At 43.7% G+C, this 24,977-nt stretch overlaps 2 protein-coding genes across 2 annotated transcripts in view; one reads left to right on the top strand and one right to left on the bottom strand.

Moving 5' to 3' along the window:
• The window catches only part of kiaa1958 (KIAA1958 ortholog), a 10,395-nt gene extending 4,417 nt beyond the window's left edge, over positions 1-5,978 (bottom strand). The window contains exons 1-3 of the mRNA XM_030065065.1: positions 5,759-5,978; positions 3,370-3,681; positions 1,736-2,279 (exon numbers count right to left, since the gene is read on the bottom strand). Of these exons, the coding sequence (XP_029920925.1) occupies positions 1,736-2,279; positions 3,370-3,669 (844 nt within the window). The 5' untranslated portion in view covers positions 3,670-3,681; positions 5,759-5,978. The remainder of the gene's footprint in view (positions 1-1,735; positions 2,280-3,369; positions 3,682-5,758) is intronic.
• Positions 5,979-6,949: 971 nt separating this feature from the next.
• Positions 6,950-24,753, top strand: LOC115368737 (sorting nexin-18-like). The gene is made up of 5 exons (XM_030065064.1): positions 6,950-8,006; positions 9,934-10,364; positions 13,930-14,223; positions 14,907-15,289; positions 24,044-24,753. Exons 1-5 carry the CDS (start codon positions 7,665-7,667, stop codon positions 24,268-24,270), a joined length of 1,677 nt encoding a protein of 558 aa, XP_029920924.1. The 5' UTR covers positions 6,950-7,664; the 3' UTR covers positions 24,271-24,753.
• The last annotated feature ends 224 nt before the right edge of the window (positions 24,754-24,977 follow it).

The following is a 24,977-nucleotide window of genomic DNA, read 5'->3' as shown; positions in this document are numbered from 1 at the left end:
AACTATAACTATAACCACTGGTATAACTATAACTATAACCACTGTTATAACTATAATTACAACCACTGTTATAACTAAGTATAACTATAACTAAAACCACTGTTATAACTATAACTATAACTACTGTTATAACTATAACTATAACTATAACCACTGGTATAACTATAACTATAACCACTGTTATAACTATAATTACAACCACTGTTATAACTAACTATAACTATAACTAAAACCCCTGTTATAACTATAACTATAACTACTGTTATAACTATAACTATAACCACTGTTATAACTATAACTACTGTTATAACTACAACTATAACTATAACCACTGTTATAACTAACTATAACGATAACTATAACCACTGTTATAACTATAACTATAAACACTGTTATAACTATAACTATAACTATAACCACTGTTATAAGTATAACTATAACTACTGTCATAACTATAACTATAACCACTGTTATAACTATAACTATAACTATACTATAACCACTGTTATAACTATAACTATAACCACTGTTAACTATAACTACAACCACTGTTATAACTAACTATAACTATAACTAAAACCACTGTTATAACTATAATTATAACTACTGTTATAACTATAACCACTGTTATAACTATAACTACTGTTATAACTATAACTATAACTATAACCACTGTTATAACTAACTATAACTATAACCACTGTTATAACTATAACTATAACCACTGTTATAACTAACTATAACTATAACCACTGTTATAACTATAACTATAACCACTGTTATAACTAACTATAACTATAACCACTGTTATAACTATAACTATAACCACTGTTATAACTATAACTTTAACCACAATATTACTGAGTCTCCTGGATAAAGAAATGACATCACAGTGTTATGGGATGGCCGTCGCTTCTACATGTTCCAACTTTGTTTTTGAGAAATCATATTTTTCCATCAGTTCGGTGCATCAGGTGACACTAAATACTACAGTACCCATGAGCCTCAGCGATGGTTACTATGGTGACAAGGCCAGCTAAAGCCGCATATATATGTCAAATGTATTTGCTATAATATTGTATTGTGTTCCAGATCAGCGTTTTGCATTCAGGAGCAAAATCATGTCGGCATGAAGTCGACATGATTTGAAGGTTGGTGATTGGCTGCTCCTTGAAGCAATGCACTGTGGGACTCGTAGTTTCAGGATTTTTTTTTAAAACAAACAAAAGCCCAAAATAAGCCCCACCCACTTTGCAGCTCTATTGGTACCCGTCCACAGGATCAGTCATTTCTACGCTTCCCATTCATTGTCTATGCAAGCAGCCGTGTGATGCATTCTGGTAGCGCCACGTCGCGTTCCGAGAGACGTGGCGTCACGTCGGCGTCACTTCATTTGCATAAAGTTGAGGCTGGGGCTACTTTATGCAAATTATGAGCGTCTAACGTGACTCGCCACCTCTGGAAACTCTCGCCTCAAATGTTTTCAGAAACACATTTCGGTGAACTGTTTTCTAATATCAAAGAAAGTTTGCAAAATTGCCGCCATGTTGGTCCAGATTGAGATCCGGGAGATTTCCTCGCTGCACCTGATTGGGGCTCTCGTCCAATCAGGTGCAAGTAGGAAGTTTCTGTGCAGTTATAGGAGAGAGCAGCTGTCAATCATCAGGAGCAGCCACGCCTATCAAACTCTGTCCACGCCCCTGTGCCCTCGGAGCACATGACCGTAAAGTCGTACCTGCACTTTGCTCTGCGGCCTCGGTGGCGGTGGAGCTGCGCCCTGCGCTCTGCTCTGCGGCCGCCGCCGTGCCGTGCCCGCTGCCGCCCAGCAGCTCCATGTCAGCGTCCGTTAACCCCTCGCACCCCAGCTCGTCCCCCTGCTCCCCGAGGGGGGCGAGCGGCTGCGGCTGAGGGCAGGGTGGGTGTGGCTTGCTGGGCGAAGGTGTGTGTGTGAGTCTGGAGTGTGTGTTTGGCGCCTGAGCGGCTGGTGAAGGTTCAACGGGCTCCGTCTCTGCCAGCCCCGCGCTCGCCATGTTAGCCACGGTGTAGTAATCCTCCGCCGAGGCCGCTTCCTGTTTGATCTTCTTCCCCGGTCCGGATCTGCCTCCCGCCCCCGCCGCTGCCGCCACACCTCTCTTCCTGGAGGGGCGGGGCTCGTAGTCACCGTCCTCGTCCGTGGCCGACGAATCACATCCGGCGATATCGAACAGCCGGCTGCTGAACTCCTCGCCCTCGGACGGCGGCTCGCTGCAGGACAGGTCACATGACGCCCTCGCCGCCACCTGGAGGGGAGAGGAGATGAAGAGTACAAAGAGCTTCTTCTTCTCCTGTGAGGCGAAATCCGCCGTCAAAGCCTGGGAGGATGAAGCACCTCGGCATTTTGAAGAAATAAACGGATAACACAACTCGAATGTGATCTCTCAAACCTCACAAAACCAAACGGTTAAAGCTTGGTCTTAATCTAAAGGTCGAGTCATACTTCTACATCAAAATGCCGCCGTAGCTACGCCACAAGATCTGTGATTGGTCCACTCGACCGCTTTGCACTTCTTCCATGTTTTGAGAGTTTCCACTGAAACTGAAGACAAAATGATGCCGGTTTTCGTCTCCCTTCAACCAGCTGGAACTGAATTTTATAAATGTGTTCTGATGTTGCTAACTCCTCCCCAAATTATTCAAACTTGCAAGATTTCACTAAATTCATGGTGAGAAATATCCCAAAACATTTCTCTGAATGACAATGAGAGTAAACTTTTTGTTTCACTGAATGGAGAACGTAGAACGTGTGAATGTAATTCTCCTCTAAAATCTGCGCATGGCTCATTATTATTGATTGTGCAGTAACTGGTTGAATGTTGGGGGATTTTATAGGCCTCGGGTCGGCAATTTCTTGGCCTTGGGTCGCGTCCTGGTCTGGAGCCCCCATGTGGACCTCAACTCAAACTGAACTGGACAAATCTCAACACAGCCAACAGTAAGAGGATGCAGACTGTAATAGATTATAGGGGTGGGGGAAAAAAAATCAATTCACTTAATTATCACGATTCTTTTTTTGTTTTTAATTTATTTGTTTTTCTATTACTGAACTGATTTAAAGTAAAGATGACCTCAGGAATCCGTTGGTACCTAACATATCGTGCTCGGTTGTTGGCAAGGCGTTTAACTATTGTTCCAATGTTCATTTAAATTTTGGCGAGGGAAAATCTGGTCCTTTCCAGCGGGGTCCCTTGACCTCTGACCTCCAGCTGTGTGAATGAAAATGGGTTCTCTGGGAGCTGAGTTTTGTGATATTATCAATTCTGGAGATTAGGATATCATCCCAGCCCTAACAGATTACATTACAGTTACATCTTCACACATCTTTTATCTCACCTTATTGGACGGGCGGCCTCCTCCGAACCTCTCCTGGCCCTGGTTGGCGTTGACCGAGCACCCGGAGCTGTTGTCGTGGTAACCGAGGGGCCAGTGGTAGGCGTGTCCGGCGCCACAGCCCCACACGGCGACGGTGACGGCGCCGCCGTGTGGCCCGGGCTCCGGCGTCAGCACGCTGCCGTAGGAGCCGTGGCTGAGGTGCTGCAGGCCGGGGATGAGGCTGCAGATGGTGCCGTGGCTGTGGGCCCAGCGCACCAGTTTGCACAGACTGTCCGAGGTCGTCTGCACCGGGTCCGACATGGCTGGCACCACCTGGGCCGGCACAGAGGCAGAGTGGGTACAGGTGGCCGGTCTGACCCTGTCTCCACCTGGCTTTAACGAGTGGTCCGATCACAAGTGGACAGCTGTCCGTTCACACCTGGCGTTAAAGTGCAGCTGCACGCTTGTGATCGGATCTCACTTTGCTGCTCTATTTGCAGAAAAACACTCATCATCTCCATCTGCAAAAAGACCAAATGCTCAGGGTTTAGAGAGAATACAGTTTTATCGTCACGTGCACTAGTAGTCGATACCAGTACCAGTGAATTTCCACGATTCTCGATACCCGTTTCAATACCACGGTTAAAAAAAAAATAAAATAAAATAAAAAATCTCATTTGCTTCAACATGCGTCATTAAAATCTGCTGAACATTCAAGTTCTTAAGCCTTCAAGTATTTAAAACAAACACTAAGTCAAGTCTGCACCCGTCAGTTTCAGCAGAGCGTGTTACGACCCGCTGAAGGCTGAATCTAAATAAAAACTAAATCTAAATAAATACATCTGGTACCTACGGCGCCGTGGAAAAAACGGGTGCTGTCGTATTTTTGGACTGCTGGCACCAGCCTGGTTCTCCTGACCTCCCTAATCAGCACAGAGTAACAGACGGCAACACCGTGCAATGAAATTCTCACTGTGCTCGTCCTCCTTCACACTAAAAAAGTATCAAAAACATGGCACCACCAATATTAGAGTTGAAAAAAAAAACTGAGTCAAACTGAAACTAAGAAAAACTCAATTCAAACTCAATATTTTTCAAATAATAAAACTGAAAGTAATTGAAAACATAAACAAATAATCACAAAAATAAGTTAATTGTGGCTTTGTAAATCAATGTGGATTTTTTTTTGTTGTTGTTTATTAATTTAGTTATTTATTTATTTTAACATGTCCAAACATTCATATTATGGTGCTGTTTATTGCTTAAGCATGGCCTGGCTGAATGTTGGCTGATTTTATAGGAAACTGTGGTGCCATGACAAACTCCTTCATCTGATTTCACAAATTTTAGTTTCTACACTTCATAAGAAAACATTTTCAAAACATTTGTATTATGGCACTATTTTTTTTAAATGACTTTATTTACTTTATTAAGGACCTCCACTGCAGGTGAAAACAGCCGTGGTGCTGATTTTAGGTGGAAACAGTGCGAGGAAATAGATCTGTCTCTCAGATCGTGTTGCTTTTTTGAAGAAAGATCAATTTCCACTGTGGCTTCACTTAAACTATCATCCCAGCACCGTGTCCAGGCAGAGGCTGCAGCATTTTTTGATTTTCTGTTAAGTAACTGCATTTTCTTTGTCCATTTGGTATTATTCTACTGTTGTTTTTTTGTTTGTTTGTGTTTGTTTTTTGAAGAACGCTCAATTTTAATTTAAGTTGCTACAATTAAAATTTGAAATAACTGAACCCACAGTTATATCATATATTGTATCGATATTTGGCATAAATATCATATAATCATATAGCACAATAAATATATGAAATTTTGTCCATATCATTCAGCCCTAACACACACACACACACACACACACACACACAATATTCTATAAACATGCATGCAAACTCCAGCTGTCTCTTCCTCTCTCTCTCTCTCTCTCTCTCTCTCACACACACACACACACACACACACACACACACACACACAATAATAATAATAATAATAATAAACATACATAACTTATCATTTATTATAACGGCACAACAGAGCGAATCAGGCTCTGGATGTAACTCTCTCTCTCTCTCTCTCTCTCTCTCACACACACACACACACACACACACACACACACACACGCACACATAGAGTAACTGACCATTTATTATAACTGCACCAGGCTCAGCATCTGTCTGTCTCTGTTTCTCTCTGTCTGTCCCTCTCTCTCTCTCTCTCTCTCTCTCTCACACACACACACACACACACACACACACACACACACACACACACACACACACACACGCCCCCCTGGATAAGTGTCCCTGCACGGTTTAAGTCTCAGGACCAGGCTCCGTCCTGATGTCGGCTCTGTCCCAGTAAAACAGGGACAAAGCCCAGTGTCTCTCTCATCACTTACCTGTGTGTGTGTGAGTGTGTGCGCGCGCGTGTGTGTGTGTGTGTGTGTGTGTGTGTGTGTGTGTGTGTGTGTGTGTGTGAAGATGCTGCCAGCTGTCCGCTCCGGCCGTCACATCCCCGCAGACCTCCTCATCCACCCGGCGAGGCTCAGTCACTCCTGCAGGAGGCGACAAGCGTGCTCAGTGCAAACTCGGACTATTTCACAGAATATCATGAATATCATTTGTCTCATATGTCCACCATTTTTTGTAATTATTATTCTTTGTCTGGGATGTTAATTACAGTCCGTGTCCAAGGAGAAAGTGTCTTTACTGCCGCTCGCTGGTCGGGAGGACTGCAGAGTTTTAATGCCGCGTGGCAGCAGCCTCTACTGGCCGCGGTGCGCAACAGCACAATGAACAAGAAAAAAAAAAAAAAAAAAAACACTGATTAAAGGCACAGTTAACTTGTTTTGCGTTTATTTACTTAGAAATAGTTGTGTGTGTGTGTGTGTGTGTGTGTGTGTGTGTATTTGATAGATATAGATAGATAGATATGTAGATTTAGAATTTTTTTAAGATAATTTAAGCCCCTGCAGCTGACCCAGTTTGCCCTCTGGCATCAATGAAGTCTTTCTAATTGTCTGATTCTGATTCTGATGTTGTTCTGTGCTGCAGCGTGCTGAGAGCTTTCGGCCTCTAGGGGGCGGTGCAGCACAGCTTTTCTGCCTGACGTGCTTTAGTGTTCAGTTACTCTTGAAACTCATAATAACCTTAATGTGTGAGGATAATTTTCAAATATTAAACTTTTAAACGCCTTCGGGTCATAATCAAAAGGTTAAAAGCAGTTTGGTCTCGGTCACCCCGATGCTCCGTTACTCTGTTAACTTTAATTAAGTTTCAGCACGTGACTTGGCGATTTAGTGATACATTTGGGGAAATACAAACTAAAACCTCTAGTCATCAAAAGTCATAAGGAAAATCATTATTAGGCAATTGATTATTATTAGAACTAAAAGTGAGCTATATTTCCAGAGAATTCCTGGAGTTCTTGTTTTTCTGCGCTTGCATAATTGAAGCTGACGCCGACGGACGTGCCGGGACGCGCAGCCGTCACTCACACACACTCACACACTTCATGCCATGAGGTTTGTGTCAGCCCGCAAGCAGCCGGCCCGCTCAGGTGAGCTCAGGTGGGGTTTTTTGCCCCCTGCTTTCTGCTCAGCAACTTGACCAAACTTGCTCTTGCTCTCCTTGTGGCTCCAGCTCGGGTTTTTTTCTTTTTTCTTTTTTTTTTCTTTTTCTTTTTTCTTTTTTTTTTTTTTTTACAAACCCCACCCTCCATTACTCAGCCAGTCTCCTACGTGTTAGGACTGGTGCTGTGGAGGTTTACAAGCCCTGGGAAGCATCTGGGGCAAAGAGAGAAAAAAAACAAGCACTTTCCCCTCTCCTCTCGGCTCCGTGTCTTCGCTCCGGAGAGTTAAAGCGACTTTTTTCCGCAGCGGCCGCATGTCTGAGGAGTTTTTACATGGTGGCATCCGGCCACGGCTCCGTCCAGCCAGCAGATAGAACAGCAGGCAGGGTTTCTCTCCATGTTCTCCGACTTGGATTAAGTTCTGCATGGAAACAAATGTTATTTGAACCCACAGAGAGGAGCGGAGCGACAATCAGCGGGTGTCGGATACAAGTCTTCTTCTTTTTCTCCTTTTTTATTTATTTTTTTGCAGAACTGGGACACAAGCGTGTCTGATTTCTGCAAAACTGATCTAAACTTCTGCTGCTGCTGCGATGCCTGCGAGGTTTCAGATGCACTTTGGAGGATTTTAGTCCAGTTTGAACCGGGATAACACAGACGCGCCTCTAAGGAGCGGAGGGGAAAAGACGCACAACAGCAACATAATTAAAAGTAGAGTTTATAGAAATTCAAGCATGGCGTTGAAGGCGAGGGTGTTGTACGACTTCACCTCGGAGAACCCAGGGGAGATCTCCATAAGGGAGGACGAGGTGGTGACTCTGTACAGCGAGGAGGAGCTGGAGGGCTGGCTGGAGGGGGAGAACAGCCGGGGGGAGGCCGGCCTCTTCCCCGGCTCCTACGTGGAGATCATCAGGGACCAGAGAGCCTCCTCCTCCTCCTCTTCCTCCTGCATCACCTCCACCACCAATAACAACAACGGCTTCTCCTCACCCAGCAAAGCCAAAGCCATGACCCCCCCACACACCGCCGCCTACCCGTCCCAGGACCCCCAGCAGCCATCGTCCCACAGAGGAGGGGTGGGTGTAGGCCTAGAACTTAAGGGGGCAAAGACCCTCCACAAACAGACCAACTCTTAGTAAGATGTACTTAAAGGTGTAATATGTACTTTTGAGAGAGATTTGTTCACAGCTGCTGTAGGCCTACATGCAGTTGCTTTAATTATTGACTTCATTTGATCATAAATCAAAGCAGAAAGCCCAGGAGATGCTTCTGTGAGCAGCAGGGGAGACCAGGGTCAGTGGTTACGCTTTTCATGTGAGCCTCAGTAACTCAGTGGCTGTTTGTGTCAGATCTCTCAAACTTTATTACACACTACCCACATTTATCCTCTACAAATAAAATAATCATAGATTGATGTGAGGTCAGGGTCAAATGCAAAAGAGGTCCATGGATCAGGATTCAAGAGCCTCACTGTCCAGCTAATGCCACAACTTCATTAGAGAGTAAAGAATAAACAGTTTTGAGCAATTTAAAGTGGCAAAACCAACATTTATTCCTCTGAAACTTTAAATTTAGAGCAAAAGATATGCGTGTGGACTGACTTCTGAGTATGACAGTGAACATGAGGGTGCAGGTTGTGGTAAATGTGGATGGCTGCAGGCTTGGGCATGGTTCTAACATTTTTAATGAACTGTTACACCTCTCCAACCCCAAGCAGCCCTTACAGAGCCAGCTGTATTGGCCTGTGGGGCTGAAGTTAGCGTGAATGCAAGGCATCAGATTAAACTGGAGAAACTGACACTTGAGGTTACGTGAGTCAAAAACGCTGAATCTACAACACAATGAAGGCTCGGCAAAACAAATCTGGATTTATGGCGTTTTATGGCCACAAAGCCTCAGTGTTAATCAGAGAGACGTGCCACTCAACATGGAAATGAGAGTATATGATATTGATGACATCACCGCAGCTCTTTTCTGATTGGTCAAACTGACAGTGTCACAGCTGACCAGGTGTTACAACACCTCCCGCACTCCCCCGAAATATGTTTGTTCATACTTTCACTAACAATATAAGATTTTTTTTAAATACAGCGTACAATCTCAATTTAAAATATTTCTCCCAAAATTACAAATTGCACCTTTAAGTGTAAAAAAAAAAAAAACAGTTCATGCTCTAGTGTTTAATTATTGATGCATTAACTTAGAAGAAGTGAGTGAACGCAGTAAATCATATTCTTTTTATGTTTTTTTTTTGTGCTGAAACGATTACTTAGTCAATCATCAATGCTCTATAAAATAAATTAAGACATTAAATATAATTTTGATAGTTGTAGCAGTATTTTAGTCATTTAATTTAACATCTAATATTGTCTATCAAACATTTCCTGGTTAGCTTACAGCTTCACCAAGGCCAACATTTGTCTCTCTTTGTCTCTGTTTCACATCATAAAGTGAAACCAGGTGTGCTTTCATAACAATGTGAAGACGTCAGCTTTGCCTCTGCTACCTCGTGAAGAGCGACTGTCATTGTTTTAATGTCTGATAAAGACAAAATGATATTTGAACGATGAATCCAGTCAAAGTAATAATTAATCCAAAGTCCAAAGTCTAAAGTCTAAAGGAGAAGTACCTCAGATTATGCAGATAATGATCCTTTCCGTTGTCAGTCTATCTGTTGAAAATTGTTTCATTTAGTCGACTCATCATTCTAGTCAATAAAATCTCAGCAATAATGACAAAGGCTCATGGGAGGTGATCAGAGCACAAAGCAACCAAAAACACACAAAATATTGTTTTCTAAAGATCTGAATAAAGAAAAGGAGAACAGTCTGAGCGTCCTGGTGAAGATGGAATCACCAAATCTGTGTTTTTTATAAATGAGAATAATGAGATAATTAGTTCATTTTCTGTCCGTCGACTAATCAATTAATCGATTAATCGATTAATTGACTGATTGTTTCAGTGTTAAAACGGACTCATGTCACTTTCCCTCTCTGCTCCCAGACCAGCCAGGGCAGCGATGACGACTGGGACGACGACTGGGACGACGGCTCCGTGGCGGCGGATGAGCCCCACGGCGGCGGCGCCGTCCCGCCCTACCCAGTCACCACCTCGTTACCGGGGCGACGCAGCAGCGCCCAGCAGCACTCGCAGGCCAAGAGCTCGGCCACGGTGGGACGCAACCTCAACCGCTTCTCCACCTTCGTCAAGTCCGGGGGCGAGGCCTTCCTGCTCGGCGAGGCCTCGGCGTTCGTGAAGGACGGCGACCGGATCTGCGTGGTGACGGGGCCGCACGGGCCCGAGTGGCAGGAGGACCCGTACCCCTTCACCTGCACCATCGACGACCCCACCAAGCAGACCAAGTTCAAGGGCATGAAGAGCTACATGTCGTACGGGCTGACGCCGACTCACACCAACGTGCAGGTGAACCGCAGGTAAACACACACACACACACACACACACACACACCGCCTCGTCTGTCCGCACTCTTAAAACTGCTGGGCTACCAAAATGACCCAAGTTAGGGTATTTTGGGTTTTGGTAACGCAGTGCCGGGTCAAAAAGGGACCAACCAGCAGCGTTGGGTTCTGGCTTCATCAGTGTCACTTATTTATGCCAAGCACTTATTTTATTTTAATCAACTTCTGCAACAAGAAATGAGTTGAAATGAAATGAAATTGTTACGAACTGATGCAACGATGAGAAGAAGCACACAATGTCCGAGCTGTCCTTTTATTGCCTCAAGCAAAAAAAAAATAAAATAAAAAATCAAGTTATTCATATATTTTCAATCAGCTGAACACCTCAATACGTAAAATGTATAAAAAAATTTTCCTGGCCGTCTGAATTTTCTTCACCATGAACACGGGGCTCCAGTTTTCTCCCAGAAGACTCCGGATGAAACAGAGAAATCACTAATGGTTAAATCAGGGCTTATTTTTATTATTATTATTACTATTATTTATTATTACTCCCCACAACCCCAGATTAAATGTTTCTGTGTATGTTTTGTTGTTGGGCCTAAATATCACAAAAACGTCTCAGACCCAACGCCTCGATATGAATCTTGTGATGAAACTATAGGAATGACTGTTCCCTTCAGATATTTACAGCTGAGACATTAGTGCTAAACAGTCATTAGTGATGTGGCTGTGATGACTGAGCAGGTGGAGACAAATAACAGAGCAGCTGCAACAGGATATTAATAAAAAAAAAAAAAAATAAAACATCTGTTTAGGCTGCAGCGTTTAAAACCAGCATCTGCATCTTAATCGTCCAATCAGTCCCATCGACAGCGTTTCAGGATTTTTTTTTTTTCTGGGAACAAGTATGAATGTGTTGAAACGAGCCAGCATAAGGCAGATTAGCCAATCAGGATCAAGGAAACTACACCTGATTCAAGAAAAGTCTGGATACGAGTTGATTAGCGTTGGGAAACAAGTGGGATTAGCTAATCTATGTGGCAAGTTCTTTCCGCTGTTTTTGTTTTGACGAACTCTTTGAAACATGCAGAATAATGTAAAGAGTAATTTAACAGAAAAACGACCCAAAGCTGAGCAAGAAATTAGTAGATTACAAGAAAAAGACCCAAAAATTTGCACAAAAAAAGAAGAAAAAATCCCTCTGGCAGATTATTTTTTGTCTTGTTGGAAGAAACAGTGACGGCCGTGTTTTTGCTCAAAGAAAAACTCAGCTTTTGTAAAAACACGTCTTGGGATTTTTTCTTCTTGGGTTTGTCTTTTCACGGTGACGGAGCCAGGCTAATGACTCCCATAGACTTCAAGTCTTTATGCTAAGCTAATACCAAACGCTAAGTGAACCACTGGACGTCCTGAGGTGGAATTGGTGTCCAACATCTGGTCTCAGTCTGGGGACGTCGGGGAAAAGGGGCATTTAGCCCAAAACGATGGGTTAGTGTACTCCTTTCAGACATTTCGAAGCGGATTGGCTGCTCAGCTTGTCTGCACACGCTCAGATCAATAAAACGCTGCGTTGATTCTTCCTCCTGTGGACAGAGATTTTATTAAAAAGACACTCCGCTCTGGATGTTTTTGTGCAGGCAGGAGGTTGCAATGGAAAGAAAAAGTCTTGCAGAGCTTTACCTGAGAGTGTAAATGTAACGTCTGAAGCCGGCGTCTCTCTCAGAGTCACTCACACGCCTTCAGAGGGTTTTAAATCTCTAATCAGCCGTGTTATCATTATCATTATTATTGTTGTTATCAGTGGAAAACCTGGAGTGTACTTTATTTTTTTTTCACACGTCAGCCTCGTCATATCAGTTTTGAAGTCCTGGCAGCTTCTCGGGACACGTCATGAGGAATGTGTGACGTGTTCATGTTCCTATGTTGTTTCGTTTCGTGTCTCAGCGTCACCTCCCGCTGGCCGCCGCCCCGTCACACACACCGCCCTGAAGCAACACGCTGCCGCAGCCCTGACACGCCCACGCATTCCTGCTCCTGACCCCAACCCCCCCCCATACACACACACACACACACACACACACACCTCGTCACCTCCTCCACCTCTGACCTTTTCCTCCTCCAAACCCCTGCTCTCCTTCCTCCTCCTTCCTCTTATCTCCACTTTTCTTCCTCACTTCCTTTCTTATCTGTTCTTTTTTACCCTCCTTTCCAACTCCTCTTTTCCTTCTGATCCACACCCTCCTCCTCCCCTCGTCTTCCTCCCCTTCTTCTTTTTTTTAAAATCATCTTTCAGAGACACTGGATCTGATTACAAAATAAGGGAAGGAAAAAATACACCACGCACATTCACACAGCAACTGGACTTACTCCATTTTCATCAATAGCCTCTTGATCAATACTACTACTACTGATAATAATAATAATAATAATAGTAATAGTAACAGTAATAATATTTGTTTTCTGAGTTTTAGAGGATCATAAAAGAGAATCTTATGAGGACAGTTCACCAAGTTAAAATTTTTTTTCAGTATCTACTAGGGATGCATTATCAGTCTGATAAAAGATATCAGACACACACACACACATACACACACACACACACACACACACACACACACACACACACACACAATGTTTTCACATGGCATGGAGTTCCCTATATGTTGTGTCTCTCAAGTTTCACTGAGCTGTTTTCCTCTTCTTTTTTTTTTTTTTAACATGAATTCAAGTGAATTGGTGATAAGTGAGCCTCGACTTGAAGGCCTGCTCTGCTCACGTGGGCGGGGTCGGCTCGGCTGCTGAGGCTCTGATGGACAGATGCGATCATGATTTTTGACAAAAAGTCAAACTAGGATCGGCCCGGTCGTTTAAACTGCAGTATATTTTGTGTAATATATTTTTAAACTGCAGTATATTTTGTGTAATATATTTTTAAACTGCAGTATATTTTGTGTAATATATTTTTAAACTGCAGTATATTTTGTGTAGTATATTTTTAAACTGCAGTATATTTTGGCTGATGCTGAACAACTGTGCTTGCACTGGAAACACAAAGTCATTTTATGTCACAGTCTGTTTTAAAATCTTGTTTTTCTTCACTCAAGGTAAAAAAAAAAAGTCCAAGGGATGAGATAATCCCACTTGTTTCCAGGGAAGTTTCAGGATTTTTATTTCTGGGAACAAGTGTGAATCTGTCGAAGTAGAATAAAGCAGATCAGCTGCACCAGGATCAAGAAAATGACGCTTAACTCAAGAAAACTCTGGAAACAAGTCGATTAGTGTTGGAGACAAAGCCAACCTGGAAGTCCTGGTTGTCAGGTTGCAATCTGGGATTATCTCATCCCTTAATCCCACTGGCAGATTTGGTCTCACCTTGTTTGAATATAAACAAGATTTTAAGACTGATGAGACCACATGCGTCACCGTGTCGGTCGTCCTGTCAGCAGGTCGGTCCAGATCATTCATGTAGCCTGGAGGATGAAACCTCTAGCGCCACCTGCAGGCCCAGCAGGGTGTCTGTGTTTGTTTTGCAGTTTGCTCATCGTGCTCCTCGTGTCCTTCCTCGCCGTCCCTCCAGGTACAAGCACTTCGACTGGCTGTACGCCCGCCTGGTGGAGCGCTTCCCCGTCATCTCGGTGCCCCACCTGCCGGAGAAGCAGGCCACCGGCCGCTTCGAGGAGGACTTCATCTCCAAACGCAGGAAGGGCCTGATCTGGTGGATGAACCACATGACCAGCCACCCGGTGCTGGCGCACTGCGACGTCTTCCAGCACTTCCTGACGTGCGGGACGGACGAGAAGGCCTGGAAACAGGGCAAGAGGAAGGCGGAGAGGGACGAGCTGGTCGGCGCCAATTTCTTCCTCACCATCAGGTAGGAAGCCGATGGACCGCCAAATTAAAGGCTTGCAGATCCCTAATGTTTGTGCCAGATGTCATGAAATCTGCTGTTTTTTTCATGTTTTGGGCAACAGAAGAGCAGATGCACTGTGTTTTGAGTAAAAAGTGTTACTCACTCTCTGCTGTCATTATTGTTTTCTCCACATATCGTAAAATCCACAGATTAAAGAAAGAGCGTCCCTTCTTTATGGGTTGTTAAAATTAAAAGGCATTCTGGGGAACGTAGGACGTCACTGACTGAAGGAGAAGCAGATGAGCTGAAGTTTGAGGGAAAACAAAGAAAGAACACCAGAAAAGTAAAGGACAGCACTTTATTTTAAAATAAATAAAATAGTTCAAAAATAATTAAAGTAATGCTCCTGGGAATGTGCCGCAGACTGATGATGTGGCAAAGTGAAAGAGCGCCTGAGGTGGGATGGATAAGGGTTAAGAGTTAAAGTCTTAATTTTACAAGAATGAATTCACAAATACATGAGGAAAAAACTCAAAAATTCAGAGTCACAAATTTATAAGCAAAAACCTCAGAATTTCCAAGATTCAAGTTTTAAATTTCAAGACAAACTCACACATTTATGAAAAAAACTCTGAGATTTCTGAGAATTCTGAGATTAAAACTCTTTTGTTTTTCCCATCCTTTAACCCCCGTTTGCCCGCCAGCCCGCCCGCCGTCCCGCTGGACCTGCAGGAGGTGGAGAGCAAGATCGAAGGCTTCAAGACGTTCACCAAGCGGATGGACGAGAACATCGTGGTGGTCAACACCACCATCAACGAGTTCGCCCGCAAGCAGATCACGGGCTTCAAGAAGGAGTACCAGAAGGTGGGCCAGGCCTTCAAGCTGCTGGGCCAGGCCTTTGAGCTGGACCAGCAGGCCTACTCGGCCGGCCTGAACCGGGCCATCGCCTGCACCGGCGACGCCTACGAGGCCATCGGGGACTATTTTGCCGAGCAGCCGCGGCACGACCTCGACCCCATATCTGACCTGCTGGACCTGTACAGAGGACACCTGGCCAACTACCCCGACATCATCCACGTGCAGAAAGGTACGGAAAAGTCAAAACTAAAATCTGGCACTTCATTTGTCAAGTAGAATAATGCACAATTTTGTGTAAAAAGTGAGCGCCTTTACACACATTTTAATAATTCTGTCTTCGTCCAGATTTCAGCAAAACTTCAGCCACAGAAACTGTCAAACTCCTTCATCTGATCACCTTAATAACTGCAGAGCAACACACTTACCAAGATTAGAGCTGAAAAAAAAAAAAAACAATCGATAGTTACAAAATATCAATTAATTATAATTTTGATAAACTATTTCTTACTCGTTTATCAAGCAATGGCAAACATTTGCTAGTTAAGGCTTCACAAAGTCAAAATTTACTGACTTTTATTGTTACCAAATAAATACTTTGGGTTTTGTTTTGACTACTGATCAAAAGAATTAAGCTTTTTCCTTTATTTTTCATTTTATTATACTTGTTTTATTGGACAAAAACAGAACATACAGACCAGACAGGCTCATCGTGGGTGAGATGAAATCCTTGATGTTATGTTCAACAGGAAACAGAAAAATAATCTGGGTTACAGTGCAGGACTGAGACCCAAGAGTCTGTTGACGGAAATAAAACAAAGTAAGAATTACAAGAATTAAAAATATCCCCTTTGGCTCTGGCAACTTGTGATAGGCATTTAGTATTATCATCAATATCCAATAGCTGACATGAGTAATTGACAAATCTAAAAATAATTAATGCATTAATCAGTTTGAGTTGCAGCCTTAACTTTGGTTTCTGCTAAATCTTTCCTGGATCAGGTAAACTGCTGAGTCAGACTCCATTCCTGTTGATTTAAATCTCTCTGGGTCAAAGGTCACGGGACGCAGAGCCGTGTTTAACCAGGTTCTTATTTAAGATTAATTATATGTAATCCATACGCTGCTTTAAAGGGGTAGTTGACCTATTTTCAAACATTTTATATAATTTCACTTCCCCCTCTCGCTGTTATGTAGGACAGTGGTGGTGCTGTCTGACTGCTTGATACTGGCTGGATGCTCCAAATGCTAACCGTTAGCCTCCTTCCCCCCAGCTAACGGTCTTAAAAATAACCGCCTTAATCCTCTCAAATAAGGTTTAACATCACTTAACATGTGTGGCTTTCCAAAACTGAAATGTACTACGACTGCCAAGCGCACACAGATGCTAGTTTTGCAGAAATCACTGTTTAAATCTGTATTTTTCCTGTTTGCAACATCCAGAAAGATCCGGTAAGTTCTGCCACCAAGCCACCTCTGTATTGTTCTTTTCTTGTTAAACTGTCCACATTTTTACTGTGTTCCACGTGGAGAAAATCGTGCTGCACGTTGTCAAACTCAAACTTATTGTAATTAACAGTTTAAGTGGATGAAGGCGTTTATTTTTCAGAATATTAGCTGGGGGGGAAGGAGGCTAACGGTTAGCATTTGTAGCATCCAGCCAGTACTTAGCACCACTGCTGCGTTACATAACAGCTGGAGGGGGGAAGTGAAGTGATATCACATCTTTCAGAATGGGTGAACTGTCCCTTTAAGCTAGTAATCCAAATGGCTGATGTGCATTTTACACAATCAGTGAAGCAGAGATAAAATATACAGCACATCATGACAGTTAGAGTGCAGTAACAACAGGACGTATCAGTAAACTGTGTAATACTCTGTTCAACATCCAAAGTGCTGGTTGCAGCCAACATGCACAGAAACACTGATAATGTGATATCTTTATTGATTACAAAAAAGGAGGAGGATATCTACAGAAATGGAGGATATCTGTACCTTTTAACAGAGTTTATAATGTTCAGTTTGTGTTGACATTGTGCAGAATGTGTCTCTTTAATTCTGTGTTTATTACTGAGGTTGTAGTTTGCAGGTCTGCTACTGGACTGCATTATACTGAGAGGGGTTTCTGATTTTTTGTCCCTCACTATTTGTATACATGAGGTGGGACAGAATAGTGGAAACAGCTGTCAGTAAAGTGCAGCACTAACTATGAGCTCAATGCCAAACATAGAAGTGAATGAACACCTCTGTTACCGTGACAACAAGACAAGCTGAGCATTATAGGCAGCAGGAGAGGAAACTTTATGGCACAACAGCTGGATTAGATTAGATTAGATTATACAGGTGGAGCTGATAAAGCGGACACTGAGTGTATATATACAAATATAATTTTTGATCCCATAAGGAATATTGTCTCCTTCCCTCCCCCTTTCATCAGGAGGTCAGAGGTCAGGGTTCATTGTAAATGTCTCGTCTTTTTTTCTATTTCTCACCATATTCCTCCTTTCTCCTTCTCTCACTCCTTCATACATTTTCTCTCTCTGTTTCCTTCATTGTCATTCATTCTTCCCCCCTCTCTCTCTCTCTCTGTCTTTGTTTAATTCTCTCTCTCTTTCTCTTTCTCCCATAATCCTTCTTGCCAACCCAATGAACAAACTCCGCGACATCATGTCAAACGAGAGACGAGCACGTTTATTGTTTTTTTTTTTTTTTAAACGGCGTTAAACGATGGTTCACGGCGTCCATAAAACTCAGCCAGCAAATCGAAATCTGCTCGGTAACAATGCAGCCGATTCTGAGGATGTTGAGTCACGTCCAACATCTGCTTTCATTTAACAAACTGCAACGTCAGTCTGGGCCGAGAACCCAGGCCAGCGCCGATCCATTCAGACGCTCTGGACACACACACACACACACACACACACACACACACAGACACAGGGGAGTCAGCTTGTTCGCTCCCTGCAGGTTGGGAGGAGGGAGTCGCTCCGCTGCCAGACCTTGAGGCAGCGTTTCTTTAGCCGCCTGCTCCCCGTTTGTCCAGATTCAGTCCCAGCTGAGGGCGATGAGGACGCCGCCTGAATCCCAATCGCCTGTGTGACCGACAGGATTTCACCGTCTTCATCACCGACAAACAACGCCGCGAAGACACGCAACAGAGAGCTAATGAGTCAATATAACCACAGTCTTTAATCGGGATTCAGGTTTAGGCTATTAACAGAGAAAAAGGGTAAAAAATCAAAAAGCACAAGCCATAATCCAAAAAACTTACTGTACAGAACAACAGAACAAGCACTGTACTCTTTATTTTAATTCAGAATGATCCAACACAGGCCTACATACATGCAATTAGAAACCCCCCTCCTCCCCCCAAAAAAAACACTCCAACCCGTATTTAGCACTGCAGCCTGCATTATGCTGCAAATGAGGTTATACTTTCAAAATAAATGAAAAAGCAAAAATATATAATTATTTTTGTCTCATAAAAAATCTTATCACGATGTTCTGGATCAGGGTTGGAAAAATTTACGCCCAAGCGATGTTGCCAGATTGGCCGATTTTCCAGGAAACATGATCGTACCAGCGACTTTTCCCGTATTTTTCGTTTCCAGTGTTTTTTGAAGTTTTAGACACGGTTAGCCCAGCTGCTAGCCACCAGCCGCTAGCCCTGGCAGTTACATTGTACGGTGCCCGCACACGGCCAAAATACACAGAGCTACCTGCAGCTGTAGCCCCACCTAGTGGAAAAATCATGCCGCTGCATTTTGCGTTTATCTACAGAATGTAGAAGTGGGCCGTCCTCCCCCAGATAAAGCCTGCAGCTGCTGAATCTGTCTGCATTTTATTTTGACGATGGTTCGTTTAAAAGTTTCTCGGGAGTTTCCAGAGTCGGCGAGTCGAGCCGGACATCTGTAATTTGCGTAAAATAGCCTTGACCTCAACTTTATGCAATTGCAGATATGCCGACATGACACCCCGTTTCTAACCAGAATGCATTGCATGGGTGCCAACATAGACGATGAATGGGAAGCGTGGAAATGACCTCATCCTGTGGACGGGTACTTAAAGGCGAGGAGTGGGCGGAGCCACAATCTGGGCCGGAAACTGACAACAAATAGAGAAAAACAGCAAAATAGTTTGGCCTAACAATTTGGTATTGGTTTATATAATTAGGGGTACAAAAAAACTGGTTAGTTTCAGGATTGTTAATTGGTTCTGAAATCACTGAGTGCAGGATTAAAGGGACAGTAAACTAATTTAAAAACATCATAACACAATGCATTCATCTTTTTTTTTAATGTTGGTTTGAGGAGAAGCCAGATGGTGGAGCGGTGACCTCTGAGCACATTTATCCTTCCACCTGTCACAGTGATCTGTGCACCGCTGGAGGTCGAGGAAGATCCACCACTAACGCTTAACGTTAACGACTCCCATAGACTTCAAGTCTTTATGCTAAGCTAACGGGAAATACAACCCATAGGAACCAGCATCTGGTCTCAGTCTGGGTGATCCTCACAGGTTCATGATGATTTCTACACCCAATAAAAACCAGTTTAATAAAATATTGCGCTTTGAGTTCACCGTCCCTTTAAGTTTCAGCCCGGCTTTCGGATGCTTTGTGCAGAAAGGAGCTGTTTTTTTGTTTGTGATCAGACGGGTGTGAACTGGAAGTGGTTCTCACGTTCCGCTGCATCTCTTGTTCTTACGGTGGAACATTATTGTGCAGAAAAGCCTCTCAGAGCCTCTGCGGGCTGGCAGCTGCTGTAAAGGCCGGTTGGCTGCTGAGCGCTTTAACAACACCGACTGAATCCCCAGAGTTTGTTGACAACATTTTGTTTACTTGCAAACGAACCGACGTGACAGTTTTTTTATTATTATAATGATGAAACAGGATTTACGGTCCTGAGAGTCCGGCGGCCCTCAGCAGAGCATGTCAGGGACCGATCTGAAAACACAGAGCAGATCCTCATAATCCGTCACTGCTGTCATGTGAAAACTGCTAACATTTCTCTGCCTTTACTCTTTCCTTCTTTACTTTATTTTTCTTTTACTTGAATTGAGAGTTTCCACTGTGGTTTACGGCGTGTGTCATAATTGTTAAATAACCAGCTCCCACGACACAGCACTGCAAAAAAAATCTCCATTTTAACAAGCCAAGTAGTCTCAAATCTGTTTTTCTTCAAACTACAGAATGAATCTCACCAGATCTCCAAACTGAAAGAAAAATAAAATAAAATAAACACTTCAAATGGTTGAAACTCAGTGTTTGAAACTTCAATTCTACTAAAAAAAAAGATTTTGCAAGATTGAAACTAAGCTTTGATGGCTTGTGTAATGTTTTGATTGGCTGGAGAAGAAATTCAAATCTCTGCAGGTATTTTTGTGTATTTTAATTCAAATCTCTGCAGATATTCTTGTGTATTTTCATTCAAATCTCTGCAGATATTCTTGTGCATGTCAGTTTTCCGTCCTCACGGCTGCGGCTGCTGTTTTTACAGTTTCTCCAGCAGATTTTCACGGTTTCAGTTTGAGTTTGTTCTGCAGGTTTGAAACCTTCTAAATGGTGATCTGAAAACCGGCGCACACATGTGATCAGAAAAAGGCTTTGGAACCTTGAAATCTCAGGGGCAAACTTTTATTTTGAAACTTCTGCAGATGTACGCTTGTGCTCGTCGTGCAGGCTGTCCTCTCAGAGCTGGAGTCTAAGAGGACAGCCTTTTTTTTTTTTAGTTAATTTCAAGCTTTCAGATGTTGAGTTTAAACTGTTTGAAGCTTTTTTTCCAGTTTTGAGATATGGAGTGATATTTACATGGGGGGAGATCAGTGCGGGCGGAGGAGGGGGCAGGTTTCCAAGAAAAAAACTCAGAATTTCAGAGATTAAAGTCGTAAATTTACAAGAAAAAACTTGAATATTCTCTGAGATTAAATTGGTAAATATACAAGAAAAATTAACGAGAAACTGGTCAATCTAGTTTGTTCTCCTCCTGTTGGATCCAGTCAGAAGGAAATCCTGCTGGTCTGAGTCCAGAACCCCAACCTCCTCCTCAGCATCTGGACTCTGAAGAGACGTTGCTGTGACTTGGGCCGATTCAGAAGAAAACAATCTGCTGATTCTGGGCTCAGATCAGCAGGATCTCCTTGTTCCTGAATCCCATGTCAGAGTAGAATCTGCTGAGGGGATCAGCTGCAGGCCTGAGACACGGCCAGCAGGTCTCAGAAGTTTCACTTTTTTTTCATTAATCTGTGAGTTTTTTCTTATAAATTTATAACTTTAATCTCTTTTCTTTTTTAATATTACCCCCTTCCTTTGGCTCCATAATTGTTTTCCCCCACAAAGGCCCTAAGATGCTGTTGTACATTTGTTCCATATCAAACAACGTAAAAAACAAAATCTGACAGTGGGATTAGGTAATCCCACTTGTTTGCAACGCTATAATCTACTTTCGATCATTTTCTTGTAACCTTTTACAAATTTCTTGCAAATTTTTGGGAACTTTTTTGTTAAGTTGCTCTTGGTGTTTTTCCCGGGGATTTTGAAAGAAGTTAAAACAATCTGCTCGGGGTTTAAAGGGTTAATAAGAATGAAGACAATGGAAAACAATCCGCTACAGAGATTAGATAATCCCACTTGTTTCCAGAGTTTTCCTGAGTCAAGTGTCTTTTCTGGATCCCGGTGGCTGATCTGCCTCATTCTGCCTCGTTTCAACACATTTAGATTTGATGTTCCCAGAATAAAAAATTAAAAAAAATCCCGTATCAAGTGAAACTTCTCTGGAAACTGCTGGGATTATTTCATCCCACTGGCAGATTTTCTAAGATTCTTTAGCTCTGAGCGGCCCACATGACTTGTTCAGACGGAGGGTTTTTTTGCCGTGCGGTGACCAAACTTGGCCGGGTTAGTCAGTTTCCACAACAGTCACCGGCCTTCGTCAGACCAGCGATGACGACACAGATCTGCACGAGGAGAAGGACGGAGAGAAGAAACTGGAGGTTTCTTCTCTCCGTCCGGAGCCAGAGGAGGTTTTTTATTTTTAATTTAACTAAACAAACATCTGGATTTGAACTTCGCAGACTCTCCGCGAGGTTTAACATTTTCAAATCCATCAGAACCTCCTCCCTCCTCTCTCAGCAGGTCTGCATTCCACAGATAATTTCTCTCAGCCAAATGACAAAAACACGTGGCGGTGCTGCAGACCTGACAAGCTCCAAAAAAAAAAAAAAAGAAAGAAAGAAAGGAAAGACAGACAGTAGGAGAGAGAATTACAGCGTCCGGCTGCCTATATGGCAAACGGCTTTGTTGACTGAGCCGTCCCGCCGCTGTTGTCGGACGCTCCTCGCTCTGGAGCTCCATCTGATTTGAATGAGCGCAGATTCCTGGGCCTCTTGTGCCGTGTTGCCCCGGGACGGCAGGAATGCAGAATGGAGCCGACTCAGGATTAGTTTCCCCTCCTCCTCCTCCTCCTCTTTTTTGCTTCTGCCTCCTTCCCCCCTTTTTCCTCCTTCCTCCTGGCGATACAGCGGGGGGAGGAAGAGGAGGGGGAGGAGGAGGAGGAGGAGGAAGGGGAGGCGGGTTGTCGACTCACAGCTGAACAAGTTTCCCACCAGCCGACAGAACAAGAGTTCAGCTCACGGCTCCGTTAATCGCATTGCCTGCGAGAGGAGCAAAGTCCACAGTGTGTGTGTGTGTGTGTGTGTGTGTGTGTGTGTGTGTGTGTGCTCCGCAGCGGGGCGGTGAGGTCAGCAGGGAGAGTGCTGCCAGGCTACCGGCCTCCTCCTCCTCCTCCTCCTCCTCCTCATTTCTTCCACACGCTGCAGATTCTCAGTTTGACTCTTAGTTCCTCTTCACGGCTGCCCGAGACGCACAGGCCGCGCCGCTTCCTCAATAAAAAAACTTGAAAAAAAAAAAAAAAGTCTGAAAGCTCAATCAGGGCTTCTCTTGGTTTTCAGCATGAGGTTCAGGGACCCCACCGAGGTCCTCCAGGGGCTCCCGGGGGACACACACAGCTCCATCCTGGAGCTGTCGGCTTTGTTTCCAGCTTTAATGAACATTTATTTAACATTAATGCTGTTGTCCTGCTTTGTCTCAGTGTGCGCTCTGTCTGCACTTCACTCATTTTTAATTAAAACAGATCAACTAAAGAAACGTCCACTGGTTTTCAAACAGTTGTAAAAAAAACAAAAAAAACAAAAAAAAAAACATTTTAATGCACCTAATAACAGCGTTTCACAGAAGACAACATGGCTCCACAGCAGACACACTGACAGATATGCCAGATATCGGCCTGATTAATCGATCAGTCTGTTAATAAGGAATACAGGCTCAAAATCCTTGTTTCTCTTCAGACAAAAAAAAAAGAATCTGCCTCATCAAGTGTCATTTTCTCGATCCGAGTGGCTGATCTGCTTTATTCTGCCTCATTTCAACAGATTTATACTTTATAAAGTCCTGGAACGAGTCAGAAGTGCATCGTGTTATCTCAGGATTTTTTTTTTAGAAAAACAAGATTTGAACTGTCCAGATGAGATTAAACGACTTGTTGAGGTGGAGATTATCTGCAGTCATTCACTCTCTATATGTTTTTTGACATCAACATATTTCACCGCAGAGGAAATGTCCCAACATGGCACTCGTATTGTGCAATCTTTATCGCCTTCTGAACATCACTGACACGGCGTCTTCAACTTGTCTCCTTTCACTTCCTCTTTTCAGAATCAGAATCAGAATCAGAATCAGAATCAGAATCAGAATACTTTATTGATCCCCAGGGGGAAATTACTTTTTGTTGCAATAACAACTCCCACTCAAAGTGTAAAGTAAAAAAAGAGCAATTAGTCAAGAAAAATAAAGAAAGGAATATAAATATAAATATATATAGAATAAAAAGAAAGAAAAGAAAAAATATATGTACAAGTGCAAACATGGACAGGAGTTATTGCACTAATAAAAATGTCTCCCCCCCTCCTCCTCCTCCTCCTCCTCCTCCAGGTGCTCTCACCAAGGTGAAGGACTGTCCCAAGCAGGAGGGGGAGCTGCACGAGCGCTGCAACATCATCTCCTGCGCCACGCTGGCCGAGATCCAGCACTTCCACCGCACGCGCGTCCGGGACTTCCGCTCGCAGATGCAGCAGCACCTCCGGCAGCAGATCTCCTTCTTCCAGAAGGTGACGGCCACGCTGCAGGACACGCTGCAGAGGTACGACGACGACCACTAGCCCGCCGGCGCAGGGGCGAGAGGAGGAGGAAGAGGAGGAGTCGGCCCGGAGGAAAAGGGGTGTTGGACTTGCGATGGAAGCCCTGTGGAGACAAACTTCGTCCAATCAGAGAGAGAAGACGCGATCTGATGGATTTTTTTTTTCATCCAGTCATGAAAGAGATAAAACTGCACGTCGCTCACTGGAGCCGTTCTGATGGATGTTTTCTGTTTCAGAGCGAAGGCCTCGGGCTCGACCTCATCACACACACTGACACACACACACACACACACATGTTTTCGATCTGACAGAGTCGCCTCTCACTTCCTGGTTTTTCCGGCGGTCACGTGACCGTCCCATGCTCCGCCTCCGCCTCCGCCTCCGCCTCGCCGCTTAATGGAAACCATCCGCCGCTCTGAAAGCCAGACACCAGAAACACATCACCTGACCCTCAGCCGCAGGTCTTCATGATTTAAAGGACTGAAGTAGAGACACACGGGGGGGGGGGGGGGGGGGGGGGGGGGGGGGGGGGGGGGGGGGGGGGGGGTCAACAAAAACTGATTTTAAAAAAAAGAGATGATTCAAATGCATGTGACTTGGAAAATAGAGTGATAAATCATCAAGCGGTTTGATTCAATTTAATCCGGTTTTGATTAAAACAGCGGTGATTTGATGATGTGTTCACAATCCTTCATTCACAACACACATCTGCCTTTTATCGCTTTAGG

This window comes from Myripristis murdjan, chromosome 12 (genome assembly GCF_902150065.1).
Source record: "Myripristis murdjan chromosome 12, fMyrMur1.1, whole genome shotgun sequence".
NCBI lineage: Eukaryota > Metazoa > Chordata > Actinopteri > Holocentriformes > Holocentridae > Myripristis > Myripristis murdjan.
This window is presented reverse-complemented; position numbering and strand designations above follow the sequence as displayed.

Excerpts from the sequence above, each read along its gene's own strand:
- LOC115368737 (XM_030065064.1), top strand. The coding sequence starts at position 7,665 with ATGGCGTTGAAGGCGAGGGTGTTGTACGACTTCACCTCGGAGAACCCA. Across the intron at positions 10,365-13,929 it reads AACGTGCAGGTGAACCGCAG|GTACAAGCACTTCGACTGGC; the intron begins GTAAACACACAC and ends CCGTCCCTCCAG. Across the intron at positions 14,224-14,906 it reads AATTTCTTCCTCACCATCAG|CCCGCCCGCCGTCCCGCTGG; the intron begins GTAGGAAGCCGA and ends TTTGCCCGCCAG.